This window comes from Coregonus clupeaformis, chromosome 37 (assembly GCF_020615455.1).
Source record: "Coregonus clupeaformis isolate EN_2021a chromosome 37, ASM2061545v1, whole genome shotgun sequence".
Lineage (NCBI taxonomy): Eukaryota > Metazoa > Chordata > Actinopteri > Salmoniformes > Salmonidae > Coregonus > Coregonus clupeaformis.
The window spans coordinates 6,754,565-6,774,307 of record NC_059228.1 but is presented as its reverse complement, the minus strand read 5'-3'; the positions used below and the strand labels follow the sequence as shown (position 1 = coordinate 6,774,307).

At 45.2% G+C, this 19,743-nt stretch overlaps 1 protein-coding gene across 1 annotated transcript in view; it reads left to right on the top strand.

Annotated features, from left to right (window-relative positions):
* The window catches only part of LOC121553169 (sorbin and SH3 domain-containing protein 1), an 84,221-nt gene that overhangs the window by 13,153 nt on the left and 51,325 nt on the right, over positions 1-19,743 (top strand). The window contains exons 2-9 of the mRNA XM_045211518.1: positions 13,157-13,199; positions 14,725-14,820; positions 15,329-15,445; positions 16,492-16,601; positions 16,923-17,058; positions 17,985-18,139; positions 18,673-18,733; positions 18,899-18,976. Of these exons, the coding sequence (XP_045067453.1) occupies positions 14,787-14,820; positions 15,329-15,445; positions 16,492-16,601; positions 16,923-17,058; positions 17,985-18,139; positions 18,673-18,733; positions 18,899-18,976 (691 nt within the window). The 5' untranslated portion in view covers positions 13,157-13,199; positions 14,725-14,786. The remainder of the gene's footprint in view (positions 1-13,156; positions 13,200-14,724; positions 14,821-15,328; positions 15,446-16,491; positions 16,602-16,922; positions 17,059-17,984; positions 18,140-18,672; positions 18,734-18,898; positions 18,977-19,743) is intronic.

Genomic DNA, 19,743 nt, shown 5'->3' with positions numbered 1-19,743 from the left:
CCAATGGTCACTCTGACAGAGCTCTAGAGTTTCTCTGTGGAGATGGGAGAACCTTCCAGATGGGCAACCATCTCTGCAGCACTCCACCAATCAGGCCTTTATGCCAGAGTGGCCAGACAGAAGCCACTCCTCAGTAAAAGGCACATGACAGTACGCTTGGAGTTTGCCAAAAGTCACCTAAAGACTCTCGTACCATGAGAAACAAGATTCTCTGGTCTGATGAAACCAAGATTGAACTCTTTGGCCTGAATGCCAATCGTCACGTCTGGAGGAAACCTGGCACCATCCCTACGGTGAAGCATGGTGGTGGCAGCATCATGCTGTGGGGATGTTTTTCAGCGGCAGGGACTGGGAGACTAGTCAGGATCGAGGCAAAGATGAACGGAGCAAAGTACAGCGAGATCCTTGATGAAAACCTGCTCCAGACTGGGGCGAAGGTTCACCTTCCAACAGGACAACGACCCTAAGAACACAACCAAGACAATGCAGGAGTGGCTTCGGGACAAGTCTCTGAATGTCCTTGAGTGGCCCAGCTAGAGCCCGGACTTGAACCCAATCAAAAATCTCTGGAGAGACCTGAAAATAGCTGTGCACCCATCCAACCTGACAGAGCTTGAGAGGATCTGCAGAGAAGAATGGGAGAAACTCCCCAATTACAAGTGTGCCAAGCTTGTAGCATCATACCCAAGAAGACTCAAGGCTGTAATCAATGCCAAAGGTGCTCCAACAACGTACTGAGTAATGGGTCTGAATACTTATGTAAATGATATACTTCCGTTTTTTTAAAATACTTTTGCAAAACATTCTAAAAACAAGTTTTTGCTTTGTCATTATGGGGTAGTGTGTGTAGATTGATGAGGGGGAAAAAACAATTTAATCCATTTTAGAATAAGGCTGTAATGTAACAAAATTTGGAAAAAGGGGTCTGAATACTTTCCAAATGCACTGTATCTACAGTAGCTTTGATTGGACTGATCATGTCAACATCATACTTTCAAAATGTCAGAAGGGAACCGATGTGGATGTGGTGGAGGAGTCAGGTGCAGGACACAGAGGTTAAGTCCAACAGACTTTAATAATCCAAAGTCAACAGACCAAAAATAACACGACCTCGACTAAACAAGAGGCGAGGGAGAATTACGCAAACACGCGTAAACACTAAACATAAAACAAACAGAGTGCAAACACGTAGCTCCGAAAAACATGACAGAAAAAAACAACACACAATAATACTAACACAAAACAAGGAACTTATAGGGCACGCAATCAACACACAAATGGCCACAGGTGATACAGACAGACAAAAGCAATCGACTGCAGAAACATAGAGCGGTGGCAGCTAGTACTCCGGGGACGGCGCTCGCCGAAGCCTGCCCGAACCAGGAGGAGGAGCAGTCTCGGCCGAAACCGTGACAGTACCGAGGACGCGGACCCGGGCGCGTGGGATGCCCATGGTGAAACTCAGTCAGGAGGGATGGATCGAGTATGTCCCTCCTGGGTACCCAGCACCGTTCCTCTGGACCGTACCCCTCCCACTCCACGAGATACTGGAGACCACTCCTCCGGCGCCTCGAGTCCAAGATGGTCCGGACCCGGTACGCCGGGACCCCCTCGATGTCCAAAGGGGGCGGAGGGGTCTCTCCTATCCTATCTTCTTGGAGTGGGCCAGCTACCACCGGCCTGAGAAGAGACACATGGAACGAGGGGTTAATATTTTTATACTCTATAGGCAGTTGTAACCTGTAACACACCTCGTTCAATCTTCTCAGGACTTTGAAGGGCCCCACAAACCGCCGACCCAGCTTCCGGCAGGGCAGGCGGAGGGGCAGGTTTCGAGTCGAGAGCCAGACTCGATCTCCCGGTGCGTACACCGGTCCCTCACTGCGGTGGCTGTCGGCGCTCGCCTTTGTTGACGGATGGCACGCTGCAGATGGACATGGGCAGCGTCCCCACGTCTCCTCCGAGCGCCGAATCCACTCGTCCACCGCAGGAGCCTCGATCTGGCTCTCGTGCCATGGTGCCAGAACCGGCTGATAGCCTAAAACACACTGGAAAGGTGTTAAATTGGTGGAGGAGTGGCGGAGAGAGTTCTGGGCCATCTCTGCCCAGGGGATGAACCTAGACCACTCCTCCGGCCGGTCCCGGCAATAGGACCTCAAAAACCTACCCACATCCTGGTTGACACGTTCCACCTGCCCATTGCTCTCTGGGTGGTACCCGAGGTAAGGCTTACCGAGACCCCCAACCGTTCCATGAACGCCCCCCAAACTCTGGAGGTGAACTGGGGACCTCGGTCAGACACTATATCCTCGGGGACCCCATAGTGCCGGAACACATGGGTAAATAGGGCCTCAGCGGTTTGTAGGGCAGTAGGGAGACCCGGCATGGGAAGGAGACGACAGGCCTTAGAAAACCGATCCACAACGACCAAAATGGTGGTATTCCCCTGGGAGGGGGGAGATCGGTTACGAAGTCCACCGATAGGTGGGACCATGGTCGTTGTGGAACGGGCAGGGGGTGTAGCTTACCCCTGGGCAAATGTCTAGGCGCCTTACACTGGGCACACACCGAGCAGGAGGAGACATAAACCCTCACATCCCTGGCTAACGTTGGCCACCAGTATTTCATGCTAAGACAGTGCACGGTCCGGCCAATACCTGGATGTCCAGAGGAGGGTGATGTATGAGCCCAATAAATCAGTCGATCACGAATCTCGAGCGGAACGTACGTCCGCCCCACAGGACACTCGGGGGGAGTAGGGTCGGTACGCAGTGCCCGCTCGATTTCGCATCGACCTCCCATACCACCGGAGCCACCAAACAAGACTCCGGCAATATGGAAGTAGGCTCGTTGGACCTCTCCTCTGTGTCATACCGCCGGGACAGGGCGTCTGTCTTACCATTCTGGGACCCAGGGATGTATGTGATCTTAAAACGAACCGGGTTAGGAACATGTTCCACCTAGCCTGACGAGGGTTCAATCTCCTAGCTGCCCGGATGTACTCCAGGTTACGGTGATCAGTCAGAATGAGGAAAGGGTGTTGAGCCCCCTCAAGCCAATGCCTCCACACCTTTAGGGCCTGGACTACGGCTAACAGCTCCCTGTCCCCAACATCATAATTACGCTCCGCCGAGCTGAGCTTCTTAGAGTAGAACGCACAGGGGCGGAGTTTAGGTGGCGTGCCGGACCGTTGTGACAGAACTGCCCCCAATACCGGTCTCGGAAGCGTCTACCTCTACTTGGAAGGGTAAAGAGGGATCCGGATGCGCCAGCACAGGGGCCGAGGTGAACAGGTTCTTTAGTTTGACAAATGCCCTGTCCGCCTCAGCCGACCACTGCAAACGAACCGGACCCCCCTTTAGCAGGGACGTAACGGGAGCTGCAACCTGTCCAAAACCCCGAATAAACCTCCGGTAGTAATTAGCAAAACCCAAGAACTGCTGCACCTCTTTTACAGTGGTTGGAGTTTGCCAATTACGCACGGCCGATACCCGGTCTACCTCTATCTCCACGCCAGACGCAGACAACCGATAACCCAAAAAGGAGACGGACTCCTGGAAGAACAGGCATTTCTCTGCCTTGACATACAGGTCATGCTCCAACAGTCTTCTCAACACTCGGCGCACCTGGGCTACATGCTCGGCTCGTGTAGAAGAATACACTAGGATGTCGTCGATGTAAACTACTACACCCTGCCCATGCATGTCCCGGAAAATTTCGTCAACAAAGGATTGGAAGACTGAAGGAGCATTCATTAACCCGTATGGCATGACGAGATACTCGTAATGACCCGAGGTGGTACTAAATGCTGTTTTCCATTCATCCCCCTCCCTAATGCGCACCAGATTGTAAGCGCTCCTGAGATCCAACTTTGTGAAGAACTGCGCTCCGCGTAATGACTCCGTCATCGTCGCAATCAGTGGAAGTGGGTAACTGTATTTAACTGTGATCTGATTGAGACTCCGGTAATCAATACACGGGCGCAATCCCCCGTCCTTCTTCTTCACAAAGAAGAAACTCGAGGAGACCGGGGAAGTAGAGGACCGTATGTATCCCTGTGCCAAGGACTCGGCTATGTAAGTCTCCATAGCCGCTGTCTCCTCTTGAGACAGGGGATACACATGACTCCGTGGCAGAGCCGCTCCTGTTTGGAGATTTATCGCACAGTCCCCCTGTCTATGAGGAGGGAGCCGTGTTGCCCTCGACTTGCTAAACACAAGTGCTAAATCCTCATACTCAGGGGGAATGCGCAGTGCGGGCACTTGGTTCGGACTCTCTACCGAGGTCGCCCCTACGGAAACACCTAAACATCTCCCTACACACTGGGCAGACCACTCCATAAGAGCTCTCTGTTGCCACGCTATGGTAGGATCATGGGTGCTTAACCAGGGAAGGCCCAACACCACGGGGTACGCAGGAGAGTCAATCAGATAAAACTGAATGATCTCCTCATGACCCCCCTGCGTCGTCATCGTCAGTGGTGCTGTGACTTCCCTGATCAGACCCGACCCCAACGGCCGGCTGTCTAATGCGTGGACAGGAAATGGAGCTTCTACCGGCCGAAGGGGAATTCCTAACCTACAACAAAATGCCCGATCAATAAAGTTCCCAGCTGCGCCTGAATCTACTAGCGCCTTATGCTGGGAATGAGGTGCTACCTGTGGAAATTTCACAGGAATACTCATGTGACCAACAGAAAGCTCTGGGTAAGTGGGGCGCCTGCTCACCTGAAATGACTCCCCAGTGCGTGGCCTGTTGTCACCTCTCCCAGGTGGTGCAGGAGATGGCCCCCCTCGGGTTACCTCTCCTCCTCTCTCTAGCGCCAGCACCCCCGAGCTCCATGGGAATCGGCTCGGAGGTGCTGGAGGGCGGAATGGATGACCCCCACTCGGGACGTCCGCGGGTAGCCAGCAGGGTGTCTAGACGGATGGAAATGTCCACCAACTGGTCGAACGACAGGTTGGTGTCCCTGCAGGCCAGCTCACGACGAACGTCCTCTCGTAGGCTACACCGGTAGTGGTCGATGAGGGCCCTCTCATTCCACCCCGCATCCGCTGCTAGTGTCCGGAACTCCAGTGCGAACTCCTGTGCGCTCCTCTTCTCCTGTCGGAGGTGGAACAGACGCTCTCCCGCCGCTTTCCCCTCAGGTGGATGATCGAAGACAGCCCTGAAGCGGCGGGAGAACTCCACGTAGGTGATGGTTGCGGCGTCTATTCCCCTCCATTCGGCGTTGGCCCACTCCAACGCCTTGCCGGATAGACAGGAGATGAGGGCGGAGACGCTCTCGTATCCCGAGGGCGCCGGGTGTATGGTGGCCAGGTAAAGTTCCACCTGCAGGAGAAATCCCTGACACCCGGCTGTAGAACCGTCATATGCCCTCGGGAGCGAGAGCCGAATGCCACTGGGTTCCGGTGCTGAGAGAGGAGGACTGGCCGTTGGTGATGGGAGGTTGTGAGAGTGCGTGGGCACCTCTCTATTCACCAACCGGCGCAGAGTGTTGGACACATCCTCCATGGCGGCCCCGAGTTGCCGGATCATGGTGTCCTGGTAATTGATCCGGTATTCCAGGGATTCGGGTGCCGCCGCTGTTCCTGCTGACTCCATGTTGGTGTGTTGTTCTGTCAGAAGGGAACCGATGTGGATGTGGTGGAGGAGTCAGGTGCAGGACACAGAGGTTAAGTCCAACAGACTTTAATAATCCAAAGTCAACAGACCAAAAATAACACGACCTCGACTAAACAAGAGGCGAGGGAGAATTACGCAAACACGCGTAAACACTAAACATAAAACAAACAGAGTGCAAACACGTAGCTCCGAAAAACATGACAGGAAAAAACAACACACAATAATACTAACACAAAACAAGGAACTTATAGGGCACGCAATCAACACACAAATGGCCACAGGTGATACAGACAGACAAAAGCAATCGACTGCAGAAACATAGAGCGGTGGCAGCTAGTACTCCGGGGACGGCGCTCGCCGAAGCCTGCCCGAACCAGGAGGAGGAGCAGTCTCGGCCGAAACCGTGACACAAAATCTTAGCTAACAAGCTAGCAGTCATCATCATGAGTCAAGTCGACAATCTACTGGCAAATCCTTTTTAATCCTTGTCATGTGAAGAGAAATTATGAAGAGAAATTATAGATAAAACGTATCGGTGCTCATCGGCCATTGGACATAAACAGTACACAATAAATTGGAAATCGCAAATTCAACAATGAGTGGTTTGGAAGGAATCAGTGGCTAACTGCAAGGTTTGCAAAGCAATCACTAGCCTGCTATTCAGTGGAGTGGATGTGTGGTCCAAGTATGGGTTTAAGGGTCTCTTTTCCAAGCTTAAAAGGATAAACATTCAACATTGGCCATTCTGTCAATCCAGCATGACTTCTGCATAACAACTGGAAACTCAGATCTGGGAAATCTGACTTCAGTGAGTTATTTTTTTTAAACGAGCTCCGACTGGGAAAATAAGTTTTGAACGGTCATCCAACTCGGAATTGCAAGTCGGGTTCTCTGGGCTCTTTTTAGAGCTCCGACCTCATCCTGATTCGACCTTGTTTTTTGCCGAGTTCCCAGTTGTCTTGAAAGCACCATAAATCCAGAGAATGCCAGACTTTGATGACAAAGTTTGATGACAAAATATGCCCACGAAGGACCGCCGCACAACCTTCCTGTTCAAGTGAGCACAGCACAACAAGGTGATTTCAAAAATGTATTGTATGCTGCTGCATAAATGATGTAATATGCCAGGGAGATAAGTATACTGTAGTTAAGAAAGTAATACTAAGTGTATGTTGTGTTGTAAGCTGTTAGTAGCCAATGTGCCTAGCCCTAATAATTTGGTCCCTTTCCCCCTCAGAACTTAGCCTTCTGTTCTGAGTTGATGGTGCACATGTAGCCTATAGCCTGTTTTAGAGAAATGTAATCATTGAATATTGTAAGGGCTTTCATTGTCTGCTTATATGTTCCCTTTATTTATCCTACGGTTCTGACTTGGTGTACAGGGAGAATACTGTAAGAACGGCCCATGTTCTGAATTCTGTCGCTGTACATTTCAAAAGTGCTGAACAGATAGTTATATTGACTACATCCATCCTAGCTCGCTTATTAATGTCTTAATCGAAATTACGGATTGCCTCTTATCCGCTCGTCGTCCCCTTATGCCATAGTTTGTACATCTCAATTGTCAGTAGAAACCACATGTTTAAGCAAGTCAGCCATACCAGCTATGTTTTTTTCAAAGGCAGTGAATGAGACTGAATGAACTGTTTCGCTGCCAGACAAGGCTCCGCTGATAGCCAGGTGTAGCAGTGGTAAGGTGTTGGGACAGCATTAGGTAGCCCCTAACTGTTTGTGGGCAGTGTTTGTCACCGTTATAGTGCAATTAATGCATTGTTTAGTGTTGTGTTGTGTAATGGCTTTGCTGGCAGGCATGCATCTAAAAAAATATGTTTTTAGTTTGCCCCACCAAGATGTACATGCTAAAATCGCCACTGTAAGTGATGAATTCCATGTGGTTACAGACCAAAATGAAAGTTAACTCATGGCCTCATAAATGAATGACCTGCAGCAGCCCTCTCATTACATATCTGAGAGCAGAGCACTATATATAATCATCCAAGCACACTGCCAAAATGAATTTGGTTAGGAATGTGGGTTTTGAGTTTCTCAATTTAGTACAGTATCTGTCTGTGCCACTGAGCCAAATTGACCTGCATTTGTTAAGGTAAATTAGCTCTAAAATCATCTCAGATTATCCGGATCAAGAGAATGTGCATTTAGGTAGAAACTTTAGTACTGTAGGTTTACTTGATTACAGTTTATCTCAGTCTCCTGTTTATCTTGGCCTGAGCACTGCTGGCTGTCCCTGCACTGATGACCTGTCTCTCTCTCCCTCCCTCTCCCGCCCTCTCTGGTCGGACTACTGACGATCTCTTTTCCTAATAAAGACTGAAGCAATCTTTGCACTGTGTTTACCTAGTGTACTGTACGCTGTTAGCTGTTACGTCTTCTCTATTGTCTGCAAGGTAGATTTATGATTCAGTGTTTGAAAACACTTAGGGACAGTTTCCTGGATACAGATTAAGCCTAGTCCTGGATTTAAAAGTGCCGTCAATGGAAAATCTCCATTGAAAAGGTTTTTTAGTCAAGGATTAGGCTTAATCTATGTCTGGGAAACTGGCCCTGTAAATTGACCATCTGTACTGTATCTTTCAATAGATTGATTTCCAGTTTGATTATAATTTCTTCAGATAGAGGTAAGGCTTCAAAAACAATGCAGTTATCTCTCATTACTCTCCAAAAGATACTGTTCTGAAACAACAAATGCTTCATGTCAAATAGTCTTAGAGTGTGTTCAGACTGGTCACGAAATATCACATATACAGTCGTGGTCAAAAGTTTTGAGAATGACACAAATACTAATTTTCACAAAGTCTGCTGCCTCAGTTTTGATGATGGCAATTTGCATATACTCCAGAATGTCATGAAGAGTGATCAGATGAATTGCAATAAATTGCAAAGTCCCTCTTTGCCATGAAAATGAACATAATCCCAAAAAAACATTTCCACTACATTTCAGCCCTGCCACAAAATGACCAGCTGCCATCATGTCAATAATTCTCTCGTTAACACAGGTGAGAGTGTTGACGAGGACAAGGCTGGAGATCACTCTGTCATGCTGATTGAGTTAGAATAACAGACTGGAAGCTTTAAAAGGAGGGTGGTGCTTGAAATCATTGTTCTTCCTCTGTTAACCATGGTTACCTGCAAGGAAACAGTGTCATCATTGCTTTGCACAAAAAGGAATGCTCAGGAATGGCAGCAGGCAGGTGTGAGTGCACAGTGAGGCGAAGACTTTTGGAGGATGGCCTGGTGTCAAGAAGGGCAGCAAAGAAGCCACTTCTCTCCAAGAAAAACTTCAGGGACAGACTGATATTCTGCAAAGGGTACAGGGATTGGACTTCTGAGGTCTGGGGTAAAGTCATTTTCTCTGATGAATCCCCTTTCCGATTGTTTGGGTCATCCTGAAAACACCTTGTCCCCGGAGAAGACAAGGTGAGCGCTACCATCAGTCCTGTGTCATGCCAACAGGAAAGCATCCTGAGACCATTCATGTGTGGGGTTGCTTCTCAGCCAAGGGAGTGGGCTCACTCACATTTTGCCTAAGAACACAGCCATGAATAAAGAATGGTACCAACACATCCTCTGAGAGCAACTTCTCCCAACCATCCAAGAACAGTTTGGTGACGACCAATGCCTTTTCCAGCATGATGAAGCACCTTGCCATAAGGCAAAAGTGATAACTAAGTGGCTCGGGGAACAAAACATTGAAATGTTGGGCCATGGCCAGGAAACTCCCCAGACCTTAATCCCATTGAGAACTTGTGGTCGATCCTCAAGAGGCGGGTGGACAAACAAAACCCCACATATTCTGACAAACTCCAAGGCTTGATTATGCAAGAATGGGCTGCCATCAGTCAGGATGTGGCCCAGAAGTTAATTGACAGCATGCCAGGGCGGATTGCAGAGGTCTTGAAAAAGAAGGGTCAACACTGCAAATATTGACTCTTTGCATAAACTTAATGTAATTGTCAATAAAAGCCTTTGACACTTATGGAATGCTTGTAATTATACTTCAGTATACATTTACATTTTAGTCATTTAGCAGACGCTCTTATCCATAGCGACTTACCCCCCCCCGTGGGAAACGAACTTTTGACCACGACTGTAGTTCTTAAAATGACATTTTAGCTGACCTCTTGTGGACACCCGGGGTCAGGAAATTTGTCTATTTCACTACTATAAGAAGAAGAAATATGGCTCAAAGACGTAAGTGTTCTACGATCTGTTGGTACCCTTGGGTCTTGTCTGGAAACTCACTAAAGTCTATTTAGGCTTAATTTCAGGAGGTTATCATCGAACCACAACTGTGTGTGTGTGTGTGTGTGTGTGCGTGCGTGCGTGCATGTGTGCCGTGCGTGTTTGCCTGCAAGCGTGTGAACAAGCGAGAGAGAGAAAGAGAGAGAGAGAGAAAGAAAGTGAGCAAATGTTTGTCTCTGTCTTAACTCAATTCCAATCTTTTCTACAGTGGGCAATATAAATGGGAGTGTTCAGAGTGTCTCTTAAATCAGTCCTCTTGGCGAGATACAATAGAGGACTCCCTGGAAGTGTTTCACTGCCTCTTTTATGTGGCCTTGGTGTTGTTCCTGCATGCTCCAATGATGCAGCTCGGATCAGCACACTGTATGTCCTGTTCTCCCTCTCCTCTCTTTCTACTAGTCCTGGAGGACACATTTAGCTGTCGCACAAGGGACTCTGTTTGATGTGTTCCCTTACTCTTTGTGCATGGAATATCAATAGCAGCACTGTCTTCAGTGGTAGTGTGTATCACTATGGTATTGTTTGTGTACTTAATCATACCACTGATGACTAATGAGGTGAACACCCCTATGTGATGACATATACCTTCCTTGGATACTCATTGTTCTGTGAGGAGAATAATGTTTTCAACTCCAATGTGAATTGCAGTTTCACAAGTGAAATTTGCGGTTTCACATGTTAAAAACGTTCACATGTGAGAATTGGATATGCAGTTTCTCATGTGAAAAACTTTCATGTGAAATTCTCACTTTCACATGTGGTATTGCAAGTACAGTGAGGGAAAAAAGTATTTGATCCCCTGCTGATTTTGTACGTTTGCCCACTGACAAAGAAATGATCAGTCTATAATTTTAATGGTAGGTTTATTTGAACAATGAGAGACAGAATAACAACAAAAAAATCCAGAAAAACGATTTGCATTTTAATGAGGGAAATAAGTATTTGACCCCTCTGCAAAACATGACTTGGTGGCAAAAACTTTGTTGGCAATCACAGAGGTCAGACGCTTCTTGTAGTTGGCCACCAGGTTTGCACACATCTCCGGAGGGATTTTGTCCCACTCCTCTTTGCAGATCTTCTCCAAGTCATTAAGGTTTCGAGGCTGACGTTTGGCAACTCGAACCTTCAGCTCCCTCCACAGATTTTCTATGGGATTAAGGTCTGGAGACTGGGTAGGCCACTCCAGGACCTTAATGTGCTTCTTCTTGACCCACTCCTTTGTTGCCTTGGCCATGTGTTTTGGGTCATTGTCATGCTGGAATACCCATCCACGACCCATTTTCAATGCCCTGGCTGAGGGAAGGAGGTTCTCACCCAAGATTTGACGGTACATGGCCCTGTCCATCGTCCCTTTGTTGCGGTGAAGTTGTCCTGTCCCCTTAGCAGAAAAACACCCCCAAAGCATAATGTTTCCACCTCCATGTTTGACGGTGGGGATGGTGTTCTTGGGGTCATAGGCAGCATTCCTCCTCCTCCAAACACGGCGAGTTGAGTTGATGACAAAGAGCTCAATTTTGGTCTCATCTGACCACAACACTTTCACCCAGTTCTCCTCTGAATCATTCAGATGTTCATTGGCAAACTTCAGACGGGCATGTATATGTGCTTTCTTGAGCAGGGGGACCTTGCGGGCGCTGCAGGATTTCAGTCCTTCACGGCATAGTGTGTTACCAATTGTTTTCTTGGTGACTATGGTCCCAGCTGCCTTGAGATCATTGACAAGATCCTCCCGTGTAGTTCTGGGCTGATTCCTCACCGTTCTCATGATCATTGCAACTCCACGAGGTGAGATCTTGCATGGAGCCCCAGGCCGAGGGAGATTGACAGTTATTTTGTGTTTCTTCCATTTGCGAATAATCGCACCAACTGTTGTCACCTTCTCACCAAGCTGCTTGGCGATGGTCTTGTAGCCCATTCCAGCCTTGTGTAGGTCTACAATCTTGTCCCTGACATCCTTGGAGAGCTCTTTGGTCTTGGCCATGGTGGAGTGTTTGGAATCTGATTGATTGATTGCTTCTGTGGACAGGTGTCTTTTATACAGGTAACAAACTGAGATTAGGAGCACTCCCTTTAAGAGTGTGCTCCTAATCTCAGCTCGTTACCTGTATAAAAGACACCTGGGAGCCAGAAATCTTTCTGATTGAGAGGGGGTCAAATACTTATTTCCCTCATTAAAATGCAAATCAATATATAACATTTTTGACATGCGTTTTTCTGGATTATTTTGTTGTTATTCTGTCTCTCACTGTTCAAATAAACCTACCATTAAAATTATAGACTGATCATTTCTTTGTCATTGGGCAAACGTACAAAATCAGCAGGGGATCAAATACCTTTTTCCCTCACTGTATATGTATAGCCTAAAAACATGGTTAAAACTATAATATTGATATTATGGATGGTCAGTCCTTGCATCCATAGCGTAATCTATGGAATTGAGAGTGGTTGCATTTCTCCAGCCCCATCCCTCAGCTTTTTACCGAAACTGTGGTGGGGAAATGTGTTTCAATGAAGGATTCCCGTTTTAAACACCTTTAATAGAGTGACTGTTATTATATGGTGCAATCCTCTAGTGAGTGAATTACTTTTGTGCCATTAATATCAAGCAAAACTTCTGAAGTCAAGAACAACATTCTTAGTATTGCAAACAAAAATAATAATATTGAAAGCAAAACATAAACCCAAAGATATTGATAGCAAAACAAAATATTGCAAGGAAATATCTATTTTTATTGTAAAAATATTTTTCTGTGATTTTGGTTTATGATAATGCAATTAAATAAAACACCTCCCTCTTTCCTGCAATTAACCCTATCTTTGGTTATGTTACCCTGGCCTTTGCTTTCGCTGCCTTTTTTTTTTCCAGTTGCAAGTTTTGGCATATTCCTTCCAGCAACATAGAACCCTGCATCGCACTTCTGGTTTGCTTCTGAAGCTAAGCAGGGTCGGTCCTGATTGGTCTCTGAATGGGAGACCAGGATGTAACTGGAAGTGGTAAAAAATAACATGAAAACCACGTGTGTGAAAATGTCACATGTGAATTAGATTTTATGCATCAGTACCAGCAGCCCTACAGTTCAGTATGTTAAAGTGATTCATTCAAATAATCAATAAGGATGATCATTTTCTCCATCCATTTAGGCCTATACAAGACTTCCTGGTCTCTCAAGATGGCCCTAACAGAGCTGACTACTATGCTGTAAATGAATACATTTTGCTCAAATCTGCTTTGCTTTACAATAACCCTCCCTCTGGCTTTCTTTTGCTCCAGGGCTGTCCAGCAGAGGGCAGTGTGAGATATGACCAATCCCACAGTAAGTTTCATCCACTTATTTTCCTCATAGTGTATCTCTCATTGTACTGCATAGCTCAGTTCTGCTTCCAGGGGTGAAGGAGGGTGAAATGGCAAAAATCAGGGCTGTCCAGCAGGTCTCCTATATGGAGGCAGTGCAAATGGTTGAAGGAGTGAGTAGAAATGGGGAAGAAATGGCAATGGATGCCTCGCAGCCTGCAGAAAATCTTGTTCATCAGTTAACAGATCCAGAAACCCTGATAGGGAAGAAGGTAGATTTTGTTGCGTTTATTGCACAGGTGATACTGTACAGTCCGCCAAACAAACAAGAAAACAAAGACACTGGATATAATTGTGAACGCGGCTAAAACGTTTTTGGATCTCCAGGGCTTCGTAGCCGAAACATTGAAAACTGACTAAACTGACTAAAGCATTTGAAACTGACTAAAGGAGTAAAAAAAAAAATGTTTTCACCCTTTCCCTATTTTCCCATGTTTTTTCTGTGTTCAAGTTCCCCAGTTTTCACCGCACACAGTAGGTGGCAGCATGCACCTCTAATGTGTGTTTGCAGACCACAATAATACCATAAAAGAGAAGAATAAGCTCAGTTCTGCTGTTGCAGAAGGCTTTAGTGATGTTTAGGGTATTTGATCACAATGCCTGTTCATTTTGTTGAGTGTAATAATCAAGTACATCTTTATCATTGCAGCAGCTTACTCATACAAGAAATAGGCCTATCATGTGTTACACCACTCTAACCATACATTCCAGGCAATCAGCTAAGGCAGTGAACAACAAAAAAAAGTGCTTGTTTATGATGGAGGGCTGACATACAGTAGGCTACATGTTAGCGTGGGCAGTGTTAGTGATTGCATGCGTTTGCGGCATTGATAGCTTAGGTGGAGGGGACACACAAATGCTGTATTCACACGCCACTCATCATCAAAGGGAAAGTTGCATGTGTTCTGTATGTGATGTAGGTTGCATGGTTGATATTCCAGTAAAGTAATCGTCGACACCATCTGTGACTGTACACTTGTAGTTCTGTTCTCTGTAGTCAAACGTACAGTGGCCTACTGTCTTTTCTGTTTCAAAAGGTCATTGTTACAGCAGTGCATCCCTATATGTCACTGTCGTCTCCTTCCTGCAATCTGTCTCCCAGCTCCACTTTCCTCACCGCGTCAACACTTCTCCTTGCTGTCGTCTGTCTCAAATCATGGGGTGTTATTTATTTCATGAGCATGTTGTGTATGTAGTAACATACAATGTGAAGTAGTACAGTGCTCATCAGCTAGTGTCCCAAAATATGTTGTAATAGAAAAAGACACAGGTGTACTATAGCTCTGTTTTGCTGAGCCTTCCTTGGTGAGGTTCACTTACACCCAGGGGTTCAATTGAGGTGTTAACAAAAATACATCCACCTTGTTTTGCCCCTTAATACACTGAACACCCCTCCCTGCCAATGCAACTACCATTCCCCCTGTTCACTTTTGAGAGTTTGCCCCCAGCTTACACTTGTACACTGTGTCTGTCTGTTGTTTTGGCAGCTCCTCCGGTCCCTTCAGGTCCACGCTGTGTGTCTGCAGTCAGAATCATCCCTCTGACAAGCATGAAAGGCTCTCCTGATCTGATTCCGTCTGCAGGTGAACACACTCATTAACTCCTCTTCCCCTCCTCCACTCCTCCACCCCTCCACTCCTCCGTCTCATCTATCTTTCATCAGCCTGAACTTTAGGACACCTTCGACACACTGGATATGCCGAGGAGGATCACTTGTTAACTATCTGCATCCATTTTAAACAACAGGAAGCTACTATAGTGTCTCAGCCAGTGTTACAACACAGTTGTACTTATTGGATATAATGACTGACTAATGGTGTTAGCACGGAATTAATGATATGGATGAGGAGAGTATTAAAGTGTTGGCCTGGATATTTTTATAATTTGGGGGGTGAGGTAACATGGATTCCCTCAGGACCTGAGGCAATAGAACTGTGTCTCATGGTGATTGAAGCTCACTCTGAGAATAGAGTCAAACAATGCGTGTCTGTGAGGATTTTCGCACATATTTTGCCTCGGAACAATGAGTGACTATGAAGATCCAATGAAAGTCTAGTGATAACATCATTGTGTGTTCCTATCTATCTATAGAGCTGGACCCTACAAGGGTGTGTAAAGGGAAGGGGGTCGTGACTCTGAGGGCCACTCTGGTCCACATAGACGACGAGGACTGCGTCAGTGAAGAATCAAATGTTGACACAGCACCAAGTAAGTCAAAGAGAATGCTAAAGCTGCTCTCTAAAATCTTAGATATTACAGCATATGTACAGTATATCTAATATCTCTGATATTATGTAGAGTTTTCCTTCTAATACGGAGTTGAGTGAAACGCCAGCAATAGCTCTGTGAAAGGGATCAAATTAGAGGGCAGATGTATAGCTGGAGGAATATAGTTGATGGGGCAAACTGGAAGGAAATGTTCCCGTTAACAAAATAGCACATTGTAATATCTTGATTATGTCATAGGATGAATCACTAGCAATAATGACTATTTAGTCATTTGTTTTCCATTGTTATCTTGGAGGAAAATTCACTGTGTTGCCAAGCTTTTCTATTCACAGAAGTCTTAAAATGCTTGAGATACTGTACTTCATCAAGTGCAGCTGGACTCACTTATGCACATATTTAGGTTGTTTTGATAGTAAAGTGAGATAACTTGCCACATTTTAAAGTGTATTTATATTTGGTTGCCCAGCCCAACAGAGAATCGTTGACAATGATTGCTCATATTTTGTCAAAAAAAAACTTTTGTTCGGACCTGCCCACACTGCACTTTGGAAACAGGGCCTTGACTGTATACTTGTTTGTTGCATTCAGCACGTTAGAACTGGGCTTTAAACTGGAGGGCTTTTGGGGAGATGCTTTAATTGTTGTTGAGACTGAATATAAAGGCCACTGGAACAAACAGCCTTTACAGACCACTGAATAGGCGCCTTGTTCTGATGACAAAGTTCACAGATTGTGGGAGAATCATTGGGTTTCTTTCTCCATGGAGATATTAGCATCTCTGTCCGGGAAAAGCACTATAGGAAGCGTTTGGTCCCCGCAGGATCAGCCAGAGATTTATTTCATTGAGGATTAATTGTTTCCTGCTTGTAGTTTGGTGTTAATCTCTAAAAAATGTTAATTGCCAAGAGACAAAGATTGCCAAGAGTACAGTAGTTTGTTTTTGTATCTTTCAGTATTGTTAGGTTTCTGATCGTCTTACACTGTTATTCACTGGCCAAACTGAGATTGTTTTGGGATCATTTCAGGTGGTTGGATCAGCCAGATCAATGGAGACAGCTCTCAAAAGGGATTGGCTGATGGAGGCTTCCACGACATCACAGCTGATTTACCTACAGTCAACAGAACTCAACCCCAGGTGCGTTTTCATCTAATCAGTGAATACGATTTTTTTTAATTTCCCCTATTTTGGGCATTTATGGGATAATACATTTGATAATAGCATGCTTGTTTAATGTGAATAAAACCATATTTCAATGTGATATAAATAGCCCTATTTGGTGTATTTCTGCTGAGGATTTTGTGTCAATTGAAGTTATTGCCTAAAATATGTGTTTTCTTAGCAAAACCAGAATATGTTCCTGCTCAACTACTCATACTATCCAGTTTATTGTTATTATCAAAAACGTATATAAGAGAGGAACAGCATCACTCACAAGTGTTATTCACTCATTACCAGGGAAGTTCACCTGTGATCACCGAAGAACCCCAGCTTCCTGCCTCTTCTGACATTCAGAACCATATTACTTCGACAAAGGCCCCCTCCAACACCAAAACTGTCAACCCAACCATAGTTCTACTACAACACAACAGAGGTAAGCACCTCTGATTCTGGGTAGTACTGTATGTGGGTTACGGATGAAATTGCCATGAAATCTGTTGACCACATTGTGAAGTGTGTACTAAATTCTGAAGTTATGTGCCTGGGATAGAGAGTCCAGTGAGACTGACTGAAAGGCGGATTGGGCTTGTACTGAATGTTAGCCAGCATGGATTGACCAGCTCAGAGCAGCTTAGACTTGACCCCTTTGATTAGCCTTGTTTCATTGTCCTTTGTCCATCTCTGTCCTCTCCTCACAACAGAGCAACAAATGCATATTTCTAATATGGAAGGTATGCGCTGGAGTTCTGACAAATTGTCTTGTCCACTGCCTCTTCTTTTCAATCTTAGTTCCTGCCGCTGGCTGGACAACGTTTAGTTTCATTACCTGATAATATAGTCAATTTAGCCAATTTGTTTGTCCATATCGTCCCTACCTGTTTCAGTCCATTTTCTTCTGTATGGTGTCTAATGAGCAGGATACATCTACTACCTTCACCCCCTACTGCCTGAACTGTGCCTAAATATGTTTGCTGTCAGCCTCATGTCGGCCCAATGTGACGTGTTTTCATGCTCCTGCTCTGAGATATTGGATCGTTTTTAATATTTACATAAGAAGAGTACGTCATACAATACCAAACTATCTTATAAATTACTGCACTTATTATATGTACATTTTTCATTGTAAAGCATTTTGTAATTCGTTATCTCAATTGCTGTGGTATTTTCGTGTAATCTGTTCATAATCATGTTTTACCATTGAAATGACTGTATATCGTTTGCATAGTATGCTTGTGGATCATATGGGGTAAACTGCTTGCCCACGATTTATGTAGACTTATTTGACAGGACAGATTTTGAGTGGTAGAACCCACTGTAGCACTTCTCTTCCCTTTGACACAGCAATGCTGGCTTTTTCAGACCACACCCAAGAGAGGGACAAATTGCCTGATCCAGGACCTGTAGTTGGGACAGAGAGAGAACAGAGCCAACACCCAGATATGGACGGCAAGAGGATGAGGTACTCTCAATCCCCTGTCTTGGGCCCACTGAACCAGCCCATTGTGCCAGTACGGGTAAGAAAACAAAATGAAGTGACTGTATAAAAATGCCCTGTGAAGGCTTCAGATTATTTAAAAAAGGCACATGGTTAAAAAAAAAGTGACGTACACGATTAAGCACAACTCATTACATCTGGACTGTACACTCATTGGTGTGTCTTCTTAGCCTGGTCCCAGATCTGTTTGAGCTGTATAGCCAACTCCTATGGTCGTGGTCATGCCAAACAATGACAACAACCATAGGAGTTAGTTATACAGCACATACAGATCTGGAATCAGGCTAAGAAGACACACCAATGAGTGTACAGTCCAGATGTAATGAGTTGTGCTTAATCGTGTACGTCACTTTTTTTTAAACCATGTGCCTTTTTTTAAATAATCTGAAGCCTTCACAGGGCATTTTTCATTTGATGCTAAGGTCGGTAGTACAGTGGTGAAAAATCGATATGCCTCACTGCCAAATGCCAATCCACTTTTACCTATATATTTTTGTCAGAACCCCTGTTTGTTTTTAAATATGACAAAAAACATGAATATGTTCTTTTCAGAACACAGAGAAGTCCAAGGACTGGTACAAGAACATGTTTAAACAGATACACAGAATTCCAGGTAAGGGGATCATTAAAAAAGTCTAACTCCGTGTTCTCATGTGTGTGTTTGATTTGATGTTGACCAACGTGTCAGTTGTTTCTGTCAAGCCGTTGTCTTTGTGAGTCTGTGAGTGTGTTCGTTGTTGTCACGTTGTGTGTTTTTTGTCTCCGTCACCTCGCTCAGAACCTGTTGAGGAAAACCCATACCGCCCCACCTACATATTCCCTGAATCCTATGATCCTAGGCAGATGAAAACCACAGGTACCCAATAGCAATCATGACTCCACTTCCTAACTTTACTAATCATGTATAATCCCTTCATTATAATGCGCTTATGACTGTGTTGACTCTCCCTTTGTTACTTACCATTGCCTTGATAGAATTGAAAACGGGTCAGTAAATGGAGCACTTGTTTGCTTAGTAAAACTAAGAGTGAGCGTAACAGAAGACTACACCATGAATTCACTTGAACTGTTATCTGATATTTCTCATGAATAACATTTTGCATTAACTAATTCATGGACCATATGTTGTAAGGCTGCTCATCTTTTAATATTAATATATTAATGAACAGACATTTCCTGGCATTTCAAGTTCTTCCTGATTGAAAGATGCAGTAGTGTAGACAGATTAGGAACATTTGAGCCACTAGATCAGGGATGGGTAACTGGCTGTCCTTTTTGTAGGCCATTGGATCCATTTAAAATGGAACTCAATCAGGGTCCCAACTTACTGTTGAGAGTTAGAATAGTAGAATAAACAAGGTGCAATTTCAAAATGTGCTTGTGCATCAGCAGTTATTCTCTTGTTATGTCAGTCCCTGACAGTCATTCAATAAGCCCAAGCCAGCGATTATTTTATTTATTGGTAGGTTAGTCTTTAGTCTAGCCATCTAGCCAGCTATCTAAACTTGTAGTAATTTACATTTTAGTCATTTAGCAGACGCTCTTATCCAGAGCGACTTACAGTTAGTGAGTGCATAAATTTTTTTCATACTGGTCCCCCGTGGGAAACGAACCCACAACCCT